The sequence below is a fragment of the Anolis carolinensis genome, chromosome 1, assembly GCF_035594765.1.
Source record: "Anolis carolinensis isolate JA03-04 chromosome 1, rAnoCar3.1.pri, whole genome shotgun sequence".
NCBI lineage: Eukaryota > Metazoa > Chordata > Lepidosauria > Squamata > Dactyloidae > Anolis > Anolis carolinensis.
In genome coordinates this window covers 132,081,776-132,099,534 of record NC_085841.1, presented here as the reverse complement: position 1 = coordinate 132,099,534, position 17,759 = coordinate 132,081,776, and the positions used below count along the sequence as shown (strand labels likewise).

The following is a 17,759-nucleotide window of genomic DNA, read 5'->3' as shown; positions in this document are numbered from 1 at the left end:
ATTGCAGGCATAAGGGAGGGAGGGAGCAGGAGCAAGAGAAGAAGCACAGTGCCTGCCAGGCAGCCAAACACCTCAGAAAGGGGAGCCAGTGGATGGGAACCCCCCCCCCATAACGGACCAGTTTTCGGCCCCCCTGAAACAAAACAATCAAAAACAACCCTCCCAATTTCGGGAGGCTGTCCAAAAATGGATCAGGCCCTGAAATGAAAACCAGAAACGAAACAAGACAAGCTTTTACCCGAATACACACCACTAGTAGGCACACACCATGCAACATGTTCCACTGATGCATTTCAATATAGATAGAGGAATACAGGAATTGCAATTTCAAGTTGAACCCTCACACAAAAGCTCTCTGCAAAGATACAGCTGTAAATATCTGCCTTTCATTCTCATCTTTCTGTGTGTGTTGTTGTTGTTGTTTTTTAAAAAAACCCAAAAAACCATATTAAAAAGGAAAGACAGCTTTAGAGCTTTATTCCTTGAGGGTTACAGGTTTCCATGGAAATGAGTGGGAATTCCAGTGTGATGGTTGGCGGGTGGAAACCACCTATCTCTCCCTACACTAAGTAGTTTCTGGATAGCTGATATATTAAGAAGTTGACAGAAGTTTATAAAGGGAGACAGGCAGATGGAGTACTATAGAAATTTCAGCTGGGCACTTGGACTGACTGACTCCATATGCAATGCTCATGAAGGAAAAATCTGTTTAGTCAAGACAGATGTCTCAGGCCTCCAAGTTTCAGAGGGTCTTTGATGTAACTCAACAATGAAAGGAAAAGTGCCTTTGTTTCCTTTATGTGGGAGTGATAGAAACATGGGGTGGTGGGACAAAATGGACCTTACTAGTTCTCAATACATACTTTTGAGAAGAGGAAACAAAAAACAGTAGTCCATGCAATTTCTTCAAATCAGGAGCAGCTTTGTCAGACCAAGATAACATAATGTAATATTTCAATAGAATATCAGAATTTTAGTTTCCCTTGTCTCAAAAACTGAATTGGGATGTGGTATAAATGACAAGGATTATTCCTTTCTGTCTCTGAATATGAGGCGTCTTCCTTGTTCTCTTAAATACAAAGTCAGCACTGTGGAAAATAAAGGTTTGGTTGCAGCTAGGGCAAGAAGGGAAAAGACCCGATTGAACATAATTCCTTCATATAGTCACCCTCCCACTGACTTCTTGATCCCATCCAATTATTGCCTTGCAGTCCTTGGGAGAGTATTTTGAAGTTGGGATTTTTCCCAAATCTGCTATGACAGAAAGTCCACAATCCTTATTTTTTTTGTGTCATCACAAAGGGACAATGGCAAATACTTTTTCCTGACAAAACTGCCATTCTCAAGTGAGGGTTACTCTCTTTATTTAGATAAGGGATTTCAATTTTGGCTTTTCAATGTGGTTAAGAGGATATTCCTTACTAATACTTAGGACTCCATTTAAGGAAGACTACTATGGTGTAGTCAGAATGTATCTCCTCCTATGAACCAGTAAGATCACTAAGATCATCTGGAGATCCCTGCTCTCAGTCCCACCTGCCTCACAGGCGCGGCTGGTGGGAACGAGGGACAGGGCCTTCTCGGTGGTGGCTCCCCGACTGTGGAACGCCCTCCCTGGAGATATCCGACAGGCTCCTACCCTGCTGGGATTCAGAAGGGCCGTGCAAACATGGTTATGTGCCCAAACTTTTGATGAGTGAATGACAAAGTTGACATGGCCTGATTTAAGGATGATGCATGAGGATCTCGGATGAATGGAATTAATTATATATACGTTTTTAAGGTTTTTATAATGTGTTTTAACAATGTTATTAACAGATTTGTTTATATTGTTTTGTTTTTATGTGTCAGGACCCAGGCTGCAGAGCACCAATAACCATGCGCAGAGACCAGAATCTATCTAATATCTTTATTAAAGAAATATATAAAGTCAATAAAAACAAGTGAGGAATATAGTTCAGAAGCAGACCTTTCAGATGAGGTCAAATATAGTCCAGAAATGTATTGTCCAATATAAGATATTAAAGTCCAAAGTTATAATCCACTTGACCGAAACACACACCTTGCCAAGCAATGGTGTGGAGAATGACAGGGTCTTTAAAGTCCAAGGTAGCTTGACAACAAGGCTGGAAAATAGGCTTGAATCTTGGCTAGATCAAACTTGAAACGAGGCAAACATGAAACATGAACTGAGTCCAGAGAAGTCCGTGAAACAAGGCTAGGCTGGAAACTTGATCCGTGAAACAAGACAAGGCTGAAAACTCGATCCGGGAAACAGGGAACTGGGGTACGAAGTCCACACACGATCTCTCTCCTCAAGCTGAACAATTGACTCCGCAAGGTTCCCCTTGCGGCAAAACCCCTATATAGGGTCTTGTTTTCCCGCCAACAGAACACTTTCCCTGGAGAACAAGAAGTGAAACCCAACTCTGTCCAGATGCATGACTCCTTAGAATTTCCCAAGGGAAGCAGACCTAATCATCTAATTGTCTGGCAGCGATTCTGAGACTCCGGCGATTTGCCTCCCTGACTCCTCTATCTCTATTATAATTGTCCTTTCGGGAAAACGGGGGAGAATTCTGCCCAAGGCTTGTTTGGTTAACTTCCTGAGGACAAACATCCTCCAGGTGGCGAGGCTCCGATTCAAGCTGAACCGGTGGAAATCCCAAGTTTTCCTCCTCATCTGCCACAATAGCACTAGGAACGGGACTACAAGGCCCATGAGACATCACATTATGATTGCAATTTGGGCATTAAATTTTGCCAATTTTTGTAAGCCGCCCTGAGTCCCCTCGGGTGAGAAGGGCGGGGTATAAATGTTGTAAATAAATAAATAAATATGGTGCCCTGCTGTTGCCTGTGGAACAGAGATAGTCAGCTCTCCACATTTGCAGGTTTAACTGCAGTGGGATGTTCTCGAAATGGTAGTAAGCAGACATTAAGAATAGGAAGAGGAAAACATATTTTATTTCTGCCCTGAGAAACACACATTATTCCATCCCTGTGTATCTCTGCAGGCATGGAAAAAATGTGTTTTCCTTCCCTCCCCCCTGTCTAGACTCCTCCTGCCACCCATTTCCCTCTCAACTTACAGGATGAAGCTTTCCATGCAGGCCGGCAGCCGTTGCCTCTGTTCCTCCACCCTGGAAGACCCAATAGGAGACCTTGGAGGAGAAACCCCCCTCCCCAACCCAAAGCCCTCCTTTGCTTCTTCTAAAGGAAGGGGAGGAAGAGATTCTTCAGGCCTTGTCCTGCCTTCTCCCCGTAGGTGCAGGGGAAAATTGAGGGCAGGGAGAGGGAGGCTGGCAATACTAATGCCCACTCCTGCTAGCAGGGGTCAGTATCTGGACACCCTCCCTGCAAAATACCATGGTTTAGGCCAGCTGTGTAGCCTCCATCCCAAGAGGAAGTGGGATTCAAACTCCCATTTTCTCTTGAATTTTTTGCCTGTCTGGAAGGGCCCTTGGTTAATAAAGCTTAAAAACAGAAAATTGTTTTTAAGAAGTTTTTCACACCTGCCCATAACACCACCATTATTTGCTCTGTTCCTTCTCTCTACAGCAGTTTCTCAAACTGTGCTCCTCCAGATGTTTTGGACTTCAGCTCCCACAATTCCTAACAGCTGGTAAGATGGCTGAGGTTACTGGTAGCTGAAGTCCAAAACACCCAGAGGAGCACAGTTTGAGGAACACTGGTCTAGAAGAAAGGATATCCTTTTAGTAGCAACATCATAGGGACTATAGTGAAGGAGAACTGGAGAAACACATACTTTCATGTCAGGTTGCAGTTGTATATTGCATTAAACAATGCAATGGACAAATATTAAGCTGGGAAAGTACAGGATTCTGCCAATCCTATTGATATGGGTGCTTGTTTACAACAGAGATACTAAATAGCAACTACCTCCTTACTGTTCACGTATGAATAAAAAACAGAAAGAAATGAGAGAACAAATAAATCTGCTTCATCTGGTAACCCTGACATATTTAACAATTTAGATCTATAAGTTCAGCCATCAAGAAAGAAATCAAAAGAAAATGAATTATTTGTAAAACAAAAAGCCATCCCTCAATGCATTTTGGAAGGAACTGCTAGGTCTACCAGGGGCCTAATGTGGGCCAACCCATGATGTAGATAACAGATATCTAAATTCAAAAACTGAAGCATAGAATTAAAGTGTGATGAACCCCAAGATGAAACATAATTTCTGGAAATAAACCTAATGTAACAAGTACAGTGATAAAGAAAAGTGGACAGTTTCCCAATCAACAATAATTTTCAAGAGAGATAATCTGTCCTCCAAAACATTAAGATGAAACTTGTCATAAGTCAATGCTTATCTATGCTGCTTTCTGAAATATGAAGCAAACCTAACCTCTGCCAAAATGTAAGCCTGAACACTAGTGGATCAATTCTGCACCATTGGCAAGTGCTTTATTCTGTAGTTCTGCTTCAGTAGCTCCAGGCACTGAGCTGTATGATCTAGCATCTTATCCTATTCAAATCTCATGTGCATGGTGTTTTTGAGGTGCCCTCAATATATACAGTATGCATCATAGCAGGGTGTCTCAACAAAACAGTGAACAATAAGCCTGGCACATTAGAGAGACTGTCAGATCTTGCCATGATATCTACTCCTTTTTATTAGCTTTGTCAGCAATGAAATAAACCACAAGATTTAACTTTGGAGAAGTCTGATAACAACAAAAAGAGATGCAATAAGTTAAGGTTGTTTTTGGAATATGGTAAATACAACCAGCTTGGGCTTAATATCTTGAAACTATGCGTGAAAAAGGGGATTAGAACAAGAGCACAAAATTGTTCTAATAATATTAATAACATATGTGATGAAAATTATTGTGAACTGACAGGAATGTTTACAGTTTAGGATTTATTCTGTGCAAAATTCAAACACTGCACTTTTTACACAGAAAATAAAATTTTCTGTACAGATAACAGCATTTTCCATACAAAAAATTAATATCCATACTGTTATTCAAAAATGATAATATATTATTTCCTGTTCAGAAATGCTGCTTCATGTGTAAAATTATATAAAGTGTGTGCAAAATGATTGAATTAATTACATTCCTACTTGGAACTTCATGAAATAGTAGGTAACAACCATCAAGAAAAGTCCAAGGGGGGGGGGGGGGGAGGCTAGAATTACTACTGTGTTGCTCATTCCCTGATAAAGGCTGCAAAAGGTCTGATGCACATATTCAAGAAAGAGTCACACATTTAAGAGAACTCAGTACCAGTGTTTTAGATTCAAGTAATAACAATACACTATTAAACTACAAGGTGGCACACACATATTCACACATAAGTTCATGTGTGCACGAGCACAAACATATTATGCATTCATCTTCCATATAACTTTTCTTCCTTAAATCAGCTTACAACTTCTAATCTATGTGCCTGTGATATATAAGTAGTAAGGATATGCAGAATTGCCTTCTTGGTCAATACCCAGCCATTCCCAACCTTCAACATTGGGAGAGATACCAAAATGCACATCGACACTTCTATTCAAATGGTCATTGTCTAGCCAGCTTGAAATAGTTTGAGAATAAGGTCAGCAATCTGGTTCCCTGTTCTCTACCAATGCCATTCCTGATGCCTTTGTGTCATTTTATTATTATTTTTTAAAAAGAATTATTTTCATGGTGTTTTGACATTTTCACAAAGTTAATATATCTAATTGAGAAGGGGGTGATGGAATGTACTGGAGCATTTGTGGACAACAGGCATTTTGTGACTACATTTCTGCTTATAATATTTTAAAACAAAGGTCCTACTTTAAAGAAACACAAAAAGGAAACTAAATGACTTCTGGAAGAAACAGCTAATGCATTAAAGCTTCCCATGAAGCATAAGTATCTGGCTTTTCTAGGAAGAAAGATTCCAGCTGCCTGAAATCAGTCTACCGAAGATTAAAGATGGGCAAAAGTGGAGAGGGAGAGGTGATGCCCTTTTCCTTTCCCTCTCCTGACAGCAAGAGACATGACTGCTGTCACTGCTGTAGTCCTGCGTGCCTCTTGCCATTTGTTCGTAGTTCACTGGCACACATAATTTATTCATTGCAAGATGCACCTGTGCAGTTTGCTGGCCAAGGGTGATGCCGACTCTCCCTCTGAGCAAAATCAGTGAACTGCACAGAAGGTGCAGAATCTGTTGTGGCATCCCGAGTGCTCTCGATTAACATCATTTTGGGAAATTCAAGCACATGCAGTTTTGACCACTTCTGTTGTCCCTGCCACAACAGGGCACTCTATTCTTCTTTTTTTTTTGCTTTGCTTTTTCATGCAAATTAATTGCATAGTCTAATAAATGAGCTCTCCGTGTTATTTTCAGCAATCCCAGTTCTGAAAGAGAAGCCTTTTAACTGACAAATCTCAGACATTAAATTGAAAAAAATCAAGGCTTTCTGAGGACCAAATCAGCATGGTTTCTATAAAGTGAAGTGCTGTGTGATTTGAACGATCAGATAGTAACCGTAACAGTATTTATTATTTGTTAAGTGCTTCCATAAAAAAACTAGATACTGAACAATAGGTTAGAAAAGACAATGACTTTGCTAGCTTAGAAATACACCTGAGAGGTAAATTAAACCTACAGAAATCATGGGCAGAGGAAATTCTCATGAGACAAATGCATACCACGTACACTGGCAATTACAAAAATTAGCAACCCTGAACAAAAGAAATAGATGCATATTGATTTCATAGTCTCTGAAAGATAAGATGGTTTTTTAAACATTTTTTAAAAAACAAATCCTTCCTTCAAGGAGGGGAAAGTATCACACATCGTTTTATCCTCACAACATCCCCTATCGTTTTATCCTCACAACAGCCCAATGAGATTAGCTAGGCTAAGAGACAGTTATTTGATCAAGGCTAGTTTTGACCAGGCTAGTTTGACATGCCAACTCTTATGCCAAGTCTAGTTTGCTGTGGGTAAAAAGTGTATCTTGTATAGAGTTTTAAAATACAGTTTACAAGAGCTTTATATATACTGATGACCTTGGCCTTACAACACAAGCAAAAGATTTTGAAACAGTTGAAAACCAGCTTACTAATGCCTTGAAAGATCTCTCCAGCTACTACAAAGAGAACCACCTGAAGCCTAACCCTTCCAAGACACAAGTGTGTGCTTTCCACCTACGTAACCGTGAAGCCAACAGGAAACTGAAGGTTACTTGGGAAGGCCAAGAGCTCGAACACTGTTTCCATCCTAAATACCTTGGTGTCACCTTAGACCGAACACTAACATATAGGAAACACTGCATGAACACCAAGCACAAAGTAGCTGCACGCAATAACATCCTGTGGAAACTGACTGGCGTAGCATGGGGTGCAGACCCACAAGTAATAAGAACATCAGCCCTGGCCTTGTCTTTCTCAACTGCGGAGTACGCCTGTCCTGTTTGGCAAAAATCTGCCCATGCAAAGCAGGTGGACATAGCACTGAACGAAACATGTAGAATAATCACAGGATGCCTTAAACCTACACCTGTTGATAAACTCTATAAGCTAGCTGGCATTGCCCTCCCTGACGTGCGACGGGAAGTTGCTGCTAACTGTGAGAGAGAAAAGGTTGAACATTGCGAAAGCCATCCACTGCATGACTATCACCCTCCTCCCACCAGACTCAAATCAAGGAAGGGCTTCATGAGAACCACCACTCCTCTTGATGTCCCCCCAGCAACAGCAAGGGTGTCCCTCTGGGCAGCTAAACCAGGCAATTCTAACTGGATGGCCCCCCATGAGAGTCTGCCTCCAGGGGCAAACCAAGAATGGGCAACTTGGAAGTCCCTAAATAGACTGAGAAGCAGAGTGGGCAGATCAAAAGACAACCTGGCAAGATGGCACTACCTGGAGGAATCTTCCACCTTGTGTGACTGTGGAACAGAACAAACAACTCCTCATATGTATGCTTGCCCACAATGCCCTGCCTCATGCACGGAGGAGGAGCTGTTTAAAGCTATGGACAATGCGATTGCTGTTGCCCGCTTTTGGTCCAAAACTATTTAGCTGTTTGTGATTCCTTTATTTTATCACTTTTAAACTTATTTATTATGCAATGCTTTTGACACGAAATAAATAAACAAGACAATGGTATATCATATTTAACTGCTTGTGGCTTTCCTTATTTTCAAGATACTTCACTTATCTCCTTAGACATGCCCCATTTTTTTTTTATTTTACTCATTGTTCTAATTTCAGAAAACAAAATGGAATACTTCTGCTTTCACACACCAATATTAAAACCCTGCCAAGGAATGACAGGGCCTTATTGGACAACTATCTACACACAATATATTTCTAGGAGAGTAAATGCATCTATTCTTCACAGCACAAATGGGAGTGGACAAGGCTAAATGACCACATCACACCTTGGCTTGGCCCACACTCCCAACAAAACATCTGAAGGCAAGCAATATGTCATATTATCACAAAGACTACAGCAACTACACTTTAGTCTATAGTTCATTAGACTATAATGTCTGATCAATATTTCATACCAGTTCTATGGCTGGTGTACAATTGCCAGAAGAATATAGCTTTGTGTGAAATTATGAAGCTCCAAGTCTATGTTGTTTATTCATTCAGTCACTTCCTCATGGAGCTGCCCACACCAGAGCTCCCTATCAGCCATTGCCACCCCCACCTCCTCCAAGTCTATACAACACATTTATTGTTTGCTCTAATACTTGCACAATATAAGCCACTTTGGCATGGCTTGTTCACATTAGTAACATCTTCAAAAATTGCAACATACAGATACGCATTCCCTATCTCTTTCTCAGAATATGGGACAGCCACAACACACAAAAGCCTATATCAGCCCAAAGAAAAAGGTAGAAACCTGTTAGTAGAAGGTCTAGAAGTCACAAGCATTTCATTTGGTTAACCTTTGCTGCACATCATGGGAATTCACCAGAAATCATTACAGCCACAAACTGGAGTAGCTCCCACAGGAAAAAAAAACATTTGTGAAAAATAGTTTATCAACATGAGTGCTGTTGGGCACAAACCCAGTGGTAACTTTGCATGCTTCAAAGGTGCTTAGATGGGCGTACTGTTTTGCTTTGTTTTTTAAGCGGGTCTACAATTCTAACTTCAATGCTTTTTTTCCAATTTGTGTGGTACATTTAGGCTGATAGGTCTCTGATATGGATCGGTGATTTTCATTAAGCAATTTAGGCTGATCCATAGCTTGTGATGGTTCTTTTGGGAAATACATTCAGGGACTTCTGGCTCAGGTATTTGGGTCATGGAAGATATTAACCACATGCAGTCACGGAATACATTTTGTGCTACAACTGCATGGTGCACTGCCAAGGTATTCAGAGGAAATTTCACATCTTATTTTAGCAACATGAGGAATGTCTATCAGAAGAGAAGGGGAGAAATGATATTAGACTATAAAACACCTGGTCATGTATAACTAAGGTAGTCAGCAAAGCACATTTTGGTGCCTTTCTTTCAAAAGAGAGCTGTAGAAACTATTTTAATTCCCAGCCAGGCTATGCAGCAGGGAGCCTGTCTGTGGAAGCATCAGGCAAGCACGGCAGGAAGTTATTTTAGAGGACATCAAAGAACAGGAAGCTGAGAATTCATATTCATGAAGTGCTGTAGCTCTTCACCCTGCTGTATGCCTTCTGAATTTGAGTCAGGAAAACCACAAACAAGCCAACACCCTACTACAACGGCATTTTTTTAAAATGGAAAAATAATCCCACCGAGAACTCATCTAAACACGGTAGCTTCAATTGTGCTTGTATTCATATGAGTATTATAAAAGCCTGTTGATAGGAACAAAACTTGTCTTCATACAATGGAAAGGGGCTGCAGCCATTTCACAGTCATTTGCTTGCAATTTCAATATGATCCAAAGGCCTGCCTTAACTTGAAAAGATATAAAGCAGTCTACTTCTGGTTGTAAAGCAAATAAAGTTTTCTTGCTTCCAGTCTTTTACTTTGATTCCACTTTAAAAAGAGCCCTATTCTTAAAATTTGTCTTTTTTATCACTTCCTGTACAAAAAGTTTAAGTCTAGCATTGGATGTTTTGTCATAGAACATATGTGAATTCTAGTTCTTTACATGAATATTCATGCATATTCTCGTGTAATTATAAAATTTAAGTGCAGCAATACAGTAAGGTTTTTTGTTGTTGTTTTTTCTCATTTGGTTTTGTTATGTGTTCCAGCAGTAGGAATCCTGTGGCCTTACGACATGTGCAGTCCATAGAGTTTTAGTGTAGACTTTGGACTTCCAGCATCCCGAGAACGCAAATAGCCTGAAAATGTCTTGATATGTTGTACATTTTTAAAAATCCCAAATCATATTTCCAGAAACTGTCAGGTTTGTGTTTTTATCAATATTTTGATAGAGCAGCCAAAAGTATTAAAAGAATAATTAAAAGCAGGAACTGAAAATGATTAAAATATTGCTTTCATTTCCAAGAAGGAATGAGCAAAGTTTGACTGTGGCAACTACTTCCTTTCTCCCTAGAAATGTGAGAATTCTTATGAGGAACAGCTACATAAGATCAAAGTCTCTTGGCCCTTCCAGACAGGAAAAAAGTGCATGAGAAATTGGGATTTTAAATCCCACTTCCTCTTGGGATGGAGGCCACACAGATGGTCTAAACACCGGGATTTTGCAGGGGTGGTGTCCAGACACTCACTCCTGCTGATCCAAGATCAGCAGGGGTGGGCATGGGCACTGCCAGCCTCCCCTTCCCTTCCCACCATTTCCCCCTGCACTTACAGAGAGAAGACTGGAAAAGGCTGAAATCTCCCTCCCTCCCCCTTCTTTGGAAGAGCAGAAGGAGGGATTTAGGAGGGGAAGGGGGATTCCTCCTCCAAGACCCCCTGTTGGATCTTCCAGGGAGGGGAAACAGAGGTAAAGCTTTCAGACCTACATGGAAGGCTTCCTCCAGTAAGTTGAGAGGGAAATGGGGGACAGGAGGGAGTCTAGACAGAAGGGAGGTAGGGAAAACACATGTCTTCCATGCCTGCAGGTTTACACAGGCATGGAAAGGTGCGTGCTTCTCAGGAAGAACTGGGTTGAAAGGGCTGCTTTTAAACACGTGCTTTCCAGCCTTTTACCCAATTTTTCCTGTTTGCTCTCACAATTTGGCTAAACATCGTTTAGCCCCCCCCCCCCCTCAAATTTAACCCAGGTTATAATGCATGTGTAGAACGGCCCTCTCTGAGGATACCTTGAGTGTATAGATTTGTTTTTGTTAGTAGATCTAGAGGTCATACATAAAAACTTACACATACACACACATAAACGTTGAACCTCCCCCATCAGACTTTTGAAGGACAAATGTAGTATTTTGTTGGCATTATTGTTAAGATACATTTATGGTTAATCTACTACTGCCCAGATCAGATCCACTGGTCTACCAATAGAGTTTGATGTACTTTTTCTTGTCTTTATTTTATAAAGTTAAGAGCAGCTAGGTTACCAGATGTAAGGAAGTGAAAGAAACATGGGGAAAGATTAACAGAAGCTTACTACTAAATGTAAAAAAGAAATATTATCTTGACCAGCTAGAGTCATACCCATCTTTGAGAAAGTTTACTCACCACCATGCCATAAAATTCACTGGTGCTCGCTCGTTCTTTCTCTGCTTGGTCTACCAAATGATGTGGAGTGGGGGAGGACAGTCATGTACTTTGCCTTGAGCTCACTGGAAGAAAGATGGAATATAAATGTAGCTGATGAGCTACATATGTTTCCTTTACTCTTTACACCACTGATTGAAATTGATCCCTAACTGATTCATCAACTGAGGATTTTATCGATACAGCATTTTTCTGGTACATTCCCAGTGCAGTACATATTCAAGAATCTTAAGTCATAGAAACCATTGGGTAGGACTGCATGTCAAAGTTTCATTTTGGAGATGTTATGTCAAATATACTATATGCCCTGTGAGTACAGCAAACCTGAAAAGCAACTTGTGTCTGTATCAGCTTGAGGGGAGGGGGGATCCTTCGTTCAGAAATGATAATCATAAAAGCTGCCATGTCAAAAGAGACAGTGGTGCTGAAGGGGAGAGCTGAAGATAAGGAAGTGATCCTGCGAATTGCTTTTGATTACTGTTCTTCCTAGTTTTTTCTTCCATTCTCTCTGTCCCCTTCCTGTGTTCAGACTGGTGGAGCATCTGGCTGTCCCACATGAGATTGTATTTTTGTTACTTGGAGAAAAGCAGGGAGGAAAATAAATCTCCCAATCATTCAAACATTTTAAAAATAACAACTGCTGTTCAGATACTGAGCAAGAAGACATTCCCCCGTCTGCTTTGCACCACCTCCACAAGCATGCATGACTCTGATTTCATCTTCCCACTTGCAGGAGGTGATATGGGCATCCCCTGCCAGTTCCTGAGATTTCAATCAGTTGTTCTGAAAGCCTGCAATTCTTGTCAGAACTGAGAAGAGGCAAGATCTTCCAGCAGAGAAAGGCTTCTCCATCTTTCTGCTTTGTGCTTTCCCTCCTGCTGTCCTCCTCTTTCATTATACACTGACTTTAAACCCTTTAACTCACTCTTTCATGTTCCTCTATTCCCATGCAACCCTTTGTCTTGATTCCCCTCCTCTTTTCTCTTCTACTTAGCTTACATATCTTACTGTCCTATTTTTTAAAAATACGGTGGTGTTGTCTCCATATTTTTCTCCTCTCTACCTCTCTTTCCTTCCCCCTACCTCTGACAATAAGGGAACAAACATGTGTTATTGAAGTTTATTTATCTAGCGCCTATCACACACCCCAAAATGCTACCGGCTAGCTTCAACAGAAGCCACACAGTGCTTATGTAATATCCTGAAGGTCAGAGGTTCACTCAATACATTTTACACTACTTGTATTTGTCACTCAAAGCCAACATTTGTTAACAAATTGATGAGATATTGCTCCAATGCAAAACAACAGCAATATAAATCAAGAAGCACTAATGGTTTTACTAAACTGAGGTCTTCTGGAAAATGATCCTTTTATCCACTAGTACTATGAATTAATAACAGCGTAAGGACAGTACTTTAAGCAAAATAAAATAAATTAGAGGGCTTATTAGGTATCACTGTATCTAAAATTGAAGGAGAATCGCAGATCTAAATATCACATACATGTTGACTGCAGTCACACCAGAGGTGTGAGTGAAATGTGGATTCAAGGATAAATACAAGGTTCTTGCTGTAGGAGAAGGACAATGATCTAATTTAGGAGGAGCCAGAGACACAGCACAAAGGAATATTTGGCAGGAGAAATTCATTCTTTAAAAGCACTCACATCTGCATCTAGTATAGTAACAGTAGAAATAAAAAATGTGAAGGGTAGCACATCTTTATACTATAACTTTCTCCAAGAGGAAGTGTTCAAATTACTGTATATACTTGAGTATAAGCCGATTCTAATATAAGCTGAGGCACCTAATTTTACCACAAAAAACTGGGAAAACTTACTGACTCAAGTATAAGCCAAGGGTGGGAAATGCAGCAGCTACTGGTAAATTTCAAAGATAAAAATAAAAATAGATACCAATAAAATTACATTAATGGAGGCATCAGTAGGTTAAATGTTTTTGAATATTTATATAAACTATAATTTAAGATAATAAGACTTTAATAACATAAGACTGTCCAACTCTGATTACCTATATACTAGAGTATAAGCCGACCTGAATATAAGTCGAGGGAGGCTTTTTCAGCCCTAAAAAGTGCTGAAAAACCCGCCGTATATACGGTACTCCCATTGTCATATTGATCAAGTTTAAATGGTGATACTATATTAATTTAAGGATGGTTTTTTTGTTGGCTTCTGACACAACAGAGATAAACTGGTGATCAGCCTCAGACCATTCACTCTCCCAAATCTTGCTCTCCATCCTTACCAGTGATCTCATTTATAAAACACCACCTACAGTCAGTTGTAGTTGCCAGGTTAGCTTAGTGGTTAAGAAGAAAGGATTTTATTATCTGTCTGTCTATATCTTTATTTACTAAATGTATATGCCATCTTTCTTCCAGAATGCAAGGACTTACATTTTGAGACAGCAAAGTGTAGTGGTTAGAGCACTGGATTATGACTCTGGAAGCCAGTGTTCACACATCCATGGAAACCCACTTGGTGAATTTCATAAGTAGCACCCTCTCAGCCTCAAAGAAAGGCAAAGGCAAACTCACTTTGAACATATTTTGCAAAAATAATGATAGGTTGCCATATGATTTTCAAACAACTGATTTTAAAGTAGAGATAATTGTTTTTAGTGTTTATGTATATTTATAGTTTATTTTCTGTTCTGGCATCAAATGTTTTCCATATATATGTTGTGCTCCACCCTGAGTCCCCTTTGGGGTGAGAAGGGCAGAGTATAAATGTTTTAAATAAACAAACAAATAAATAAATATGGCAAAACAGCCTGAAGGCACATTAACAGCAATAGCCACTTCTATAACACACCATTCATTCACATGGAGACAAGGAGTCAACACAAAATGTACACTCAAAGAAATTGGACATCATTACACTAAACTGGGGTCTTAACACTATTCACCATTATTCATTTCTTAGCCAGAAAATGTTTCCCAATACTCAAAAGACCCAGAGGGAAAGAATAATTTGTCGGCAAGACATCCATGCAGTTTTCTCCCAGTATTTTAACATCTGAAACATTTCATTCTTTGGCATTTGTTGAGGGCTTTTAAATAACTGTGGAAAATAGCAATCTTGCACAAAAAGTGCACAATGTGGCTATTTGGAAACCATGTTTTTATGCAAAGCCTCGTGAGACTCGCGCAAACTCCCCAAAACCACATACATATTTCTATGCATAATAATTTTCCAAATACTTTTGGAATATTAAAAACTAGATAAGTACACCACAAGAAAGTTCAATATTAACACCCTCAGCATTGGACAATGAATCTGGACACCAGGGAAACCCATGGTATGGTCTTGGGCAAGTCATACTGCCCAAGAAGTGTAAGGTAGGTAGGGAAGACAATAGAAATATTGAGAGGAGTTTGGATGGTTAACCTCATTAGGGTTCTTTTTTAAAGGTAGGCCAGTGTGGAAATAACTCAACATAAAGTTCAAGCTGTATCACCTGTGATGTTGTAGATTCTCATAGAAAATGAATGGGCATTTTCTAGAGGTTTAGTTTTAATGACAATTCTAATTGCAGTTAAAAGTTATTATACAGGGTTTTTATACCCTGAAATTCACCTACTTCAATCCAGCCCCCAACCAACTAGAACAAACCTAATTTGCCCAATGATTCTCCCATATTCTTTCTCTCTCATCCTTACTTTTAGAAATCTTCAGTAGCACAAATAGGGGCGGTGTCTACCACCTGGTGGACAACAACACCAGATTGGTGGACTAGGTTTAGCTTGTTGCACGCCTAATCTTACAATATGTAGAATTAAAAATTTTCACTATATATTTAAACCCGCACCCTCCCACCCCATCAGTACAAGTGAATGAAGAAATGAACATATGTTTATCACAGGTTTCAGAATACAATTCCCTACAAATTCCCAGAAATCTCAGACAGTTTACCAGCTCTTAGGATTTCTGGAAGTTGTAGGTCAAAACATCTGGGGACCAACAGGTTGAGAACCATTGCTATAGAAGATACACTATAACATTCAGAGCACCAACAACAGTACTTTGTTTAAACTGGCTATTTCCAAACAGATGTTTTCTTCTTGAAACAATAATGCAAGTCCATGAAATAATATAGTTTGATTGGGAAAGCATATATAATGACTGTGTTTGTACAGAGCTTTAAAAAAAAAACCCAGGAAATATCAGATGGTGCCTTCAGTCTCTTCGTGTGATTGCATGTGGGAAACTGGTGACAGGCGAGAGAAAGATTACTGCAAAGCTAAATGATTTCTTTGTCTCAGTATGTTCACCAGGGAGTGCAAGGGAAAGATGCCGGAAACAGGGGGAAGATTCCTACAGGCAGAAAATGAAAAATTAATGCAACTAAAGGCGCAACCAGAATAGGTAACAGGAAATTACATCAGGTAAACAATGAGAAAAAAATCCAGGACTGGGTGGTTTGTATTCCAAAAACGACTGACACACAGCAAAATAGAAGAAGAAAACGATTAAGTAACAGTTCCACCTCCTGAAAGAGAACTGCCCTATACACCCATGTCATCATCATAGGTTATCACTCGTAGCCAAGTATTATTGTCTTCTGGGGTAGAGGCTTGGTGGTTGGTCTGTAAGTGACTGTAGAGAACTCTTCTGGGTCCGCATGATCTTTTGCAGTGAGGACATACATTTCCAGATGGAAGACGGTCACGACAAGGGTTTTCTCTTTCCTCTTGGCATGTTCCTCCCTTTCGCCCTCTATTTATGCCTCCTCAAAGTTCATAGCACTGTTGGTAACAGCTGACCTCTAGTTATAATGCTCGGGGGCCAGGACTTCCCAGTTCTCAGTGTTTATTCCACATTTTTAAAATTTAGCTTTAAGACCATCTTTAAATGTCTTTTGCTGTCCACCAACATTCTGTTTTCAATTCCTAAGCTGAGAAAAAAGTAACTGCTTTTTGGGAGATGGTGATCAGGCATTTGGACAACATAGCTAGTTCAGAAAAGCTGATCATGGAGAATCCCCACTTCAATGCTGGTGGTTTTTGCTTCTTCTAGAACACTGACATTTGTCCATCTGTCTGGATTTTTTGAAAGCGACACTGATAGAATTATTCCAGAAGTTGAAAGTTGCATTTGTAGATGGTCCATGTTTTACAGGAGAACAACAGAGTTGAAAGGACTATACCGTTATAAACAAGCACTTTACATGTTTTAAGTTTTGTATATTGTTTTTAATTGCTTAATGCGTAATTGTTTTAATTGCTCTATATTTTATTTTATTGTTGTTTATTGGCATTGAATTTTGCCAGATTGGTAAGCCACCTTGAGTCCCCTCAGGTGAGAAAGGCTGGGGTAAATAAATAAATAAATATGCTATGGATGTACCAATCTTCAAATATAAACCCATGTATAACTCTAGTAATTGTAATTAGAAAATCAACCCAAAAAAATTGGCTCGACTTATTCACAAGTCAACCTTTCCCTTATCTGAATAAAGGGGTAAAAGACAAAAGCTTAGTCCATCCTGGGAGAATCTAGAAGAAGCACTGTCCTCTTCTATTCCCATTGCAGTAGCACCACTTCTGGCCTTTTTAAATGCCTGGGTGGGAAAATGGTGGCAGCAGGCAGGCTAGCCCCCTGAATTGGCACTAGTGCTTCCCGTGTCTTTTGAATGACCCTTGACTTATCCATGAGCCATATCAAAATCTAGAATGTTGCCTCCAAAACCTTTCCTCAACTTAAACATGAGTCCAGAGCATACATGAGTATATACACCATAGGTTAAAAAAAGGTTTATTTTCCATAGTGAATACTAGACATGGGATACTAATTGGGGCCACTTTGAAACAAAGGGTCCATTGCCCCAATACCCACCTGGTCGTCTCCCACCTACAATTCTAACTCTCATCAACCATGGATAGCAAGACAAATGGATAAGCCAGGAATGATAAGAGCTGTTGTCTAAAACTTCTAGAGAGATCCAGGCTGAGGATCTCTCTAGCGATATAAAACTATTTTGTTCAGTTTCTGAATCTTTACATCATTCACTCACTACCTATCTACCCCTGCCCCAACTGTTATTTTTCCCTTTTAAAAAGAAGCACAATGTAAATCAAATGTCTGCTAGC

General features: G+C 39.9%; 1 protein-coding gene across 23 annotated transcripts in view; it reads right to left on the bottom strand.

Annotated features, from left to right (window-relative positions):
• The window catches only part of myt1l (myelin transcription factor 1 like), a 410,971-nt gene that overhangs the window by 207,691 nt on the left and 185,521 nt on the right, over positions 1-17,759 (bottom strand). For 19 of the 23 annotated variants that reach the window (XM_062982592.1, XM_062982596.1, XM_062982546.1 and 16 more), the window contains one exon: positions 11,607-11,710. The exons of the other annotated variants lie outside the window; for them this stretch is intronic. In XM_062982592.1, the coding sequence (XP_062838662.1) occupies positions 11,607-11,612 (6 nt within the window). In that variant the 5' untranslated portion in view covers positions 11,613-11,710. The remainder of the gene's footprint in view (positions 1-11,606; positions 11,711-17,759) is intronic. 23 annotated transcript variants of the gene reach the window in all.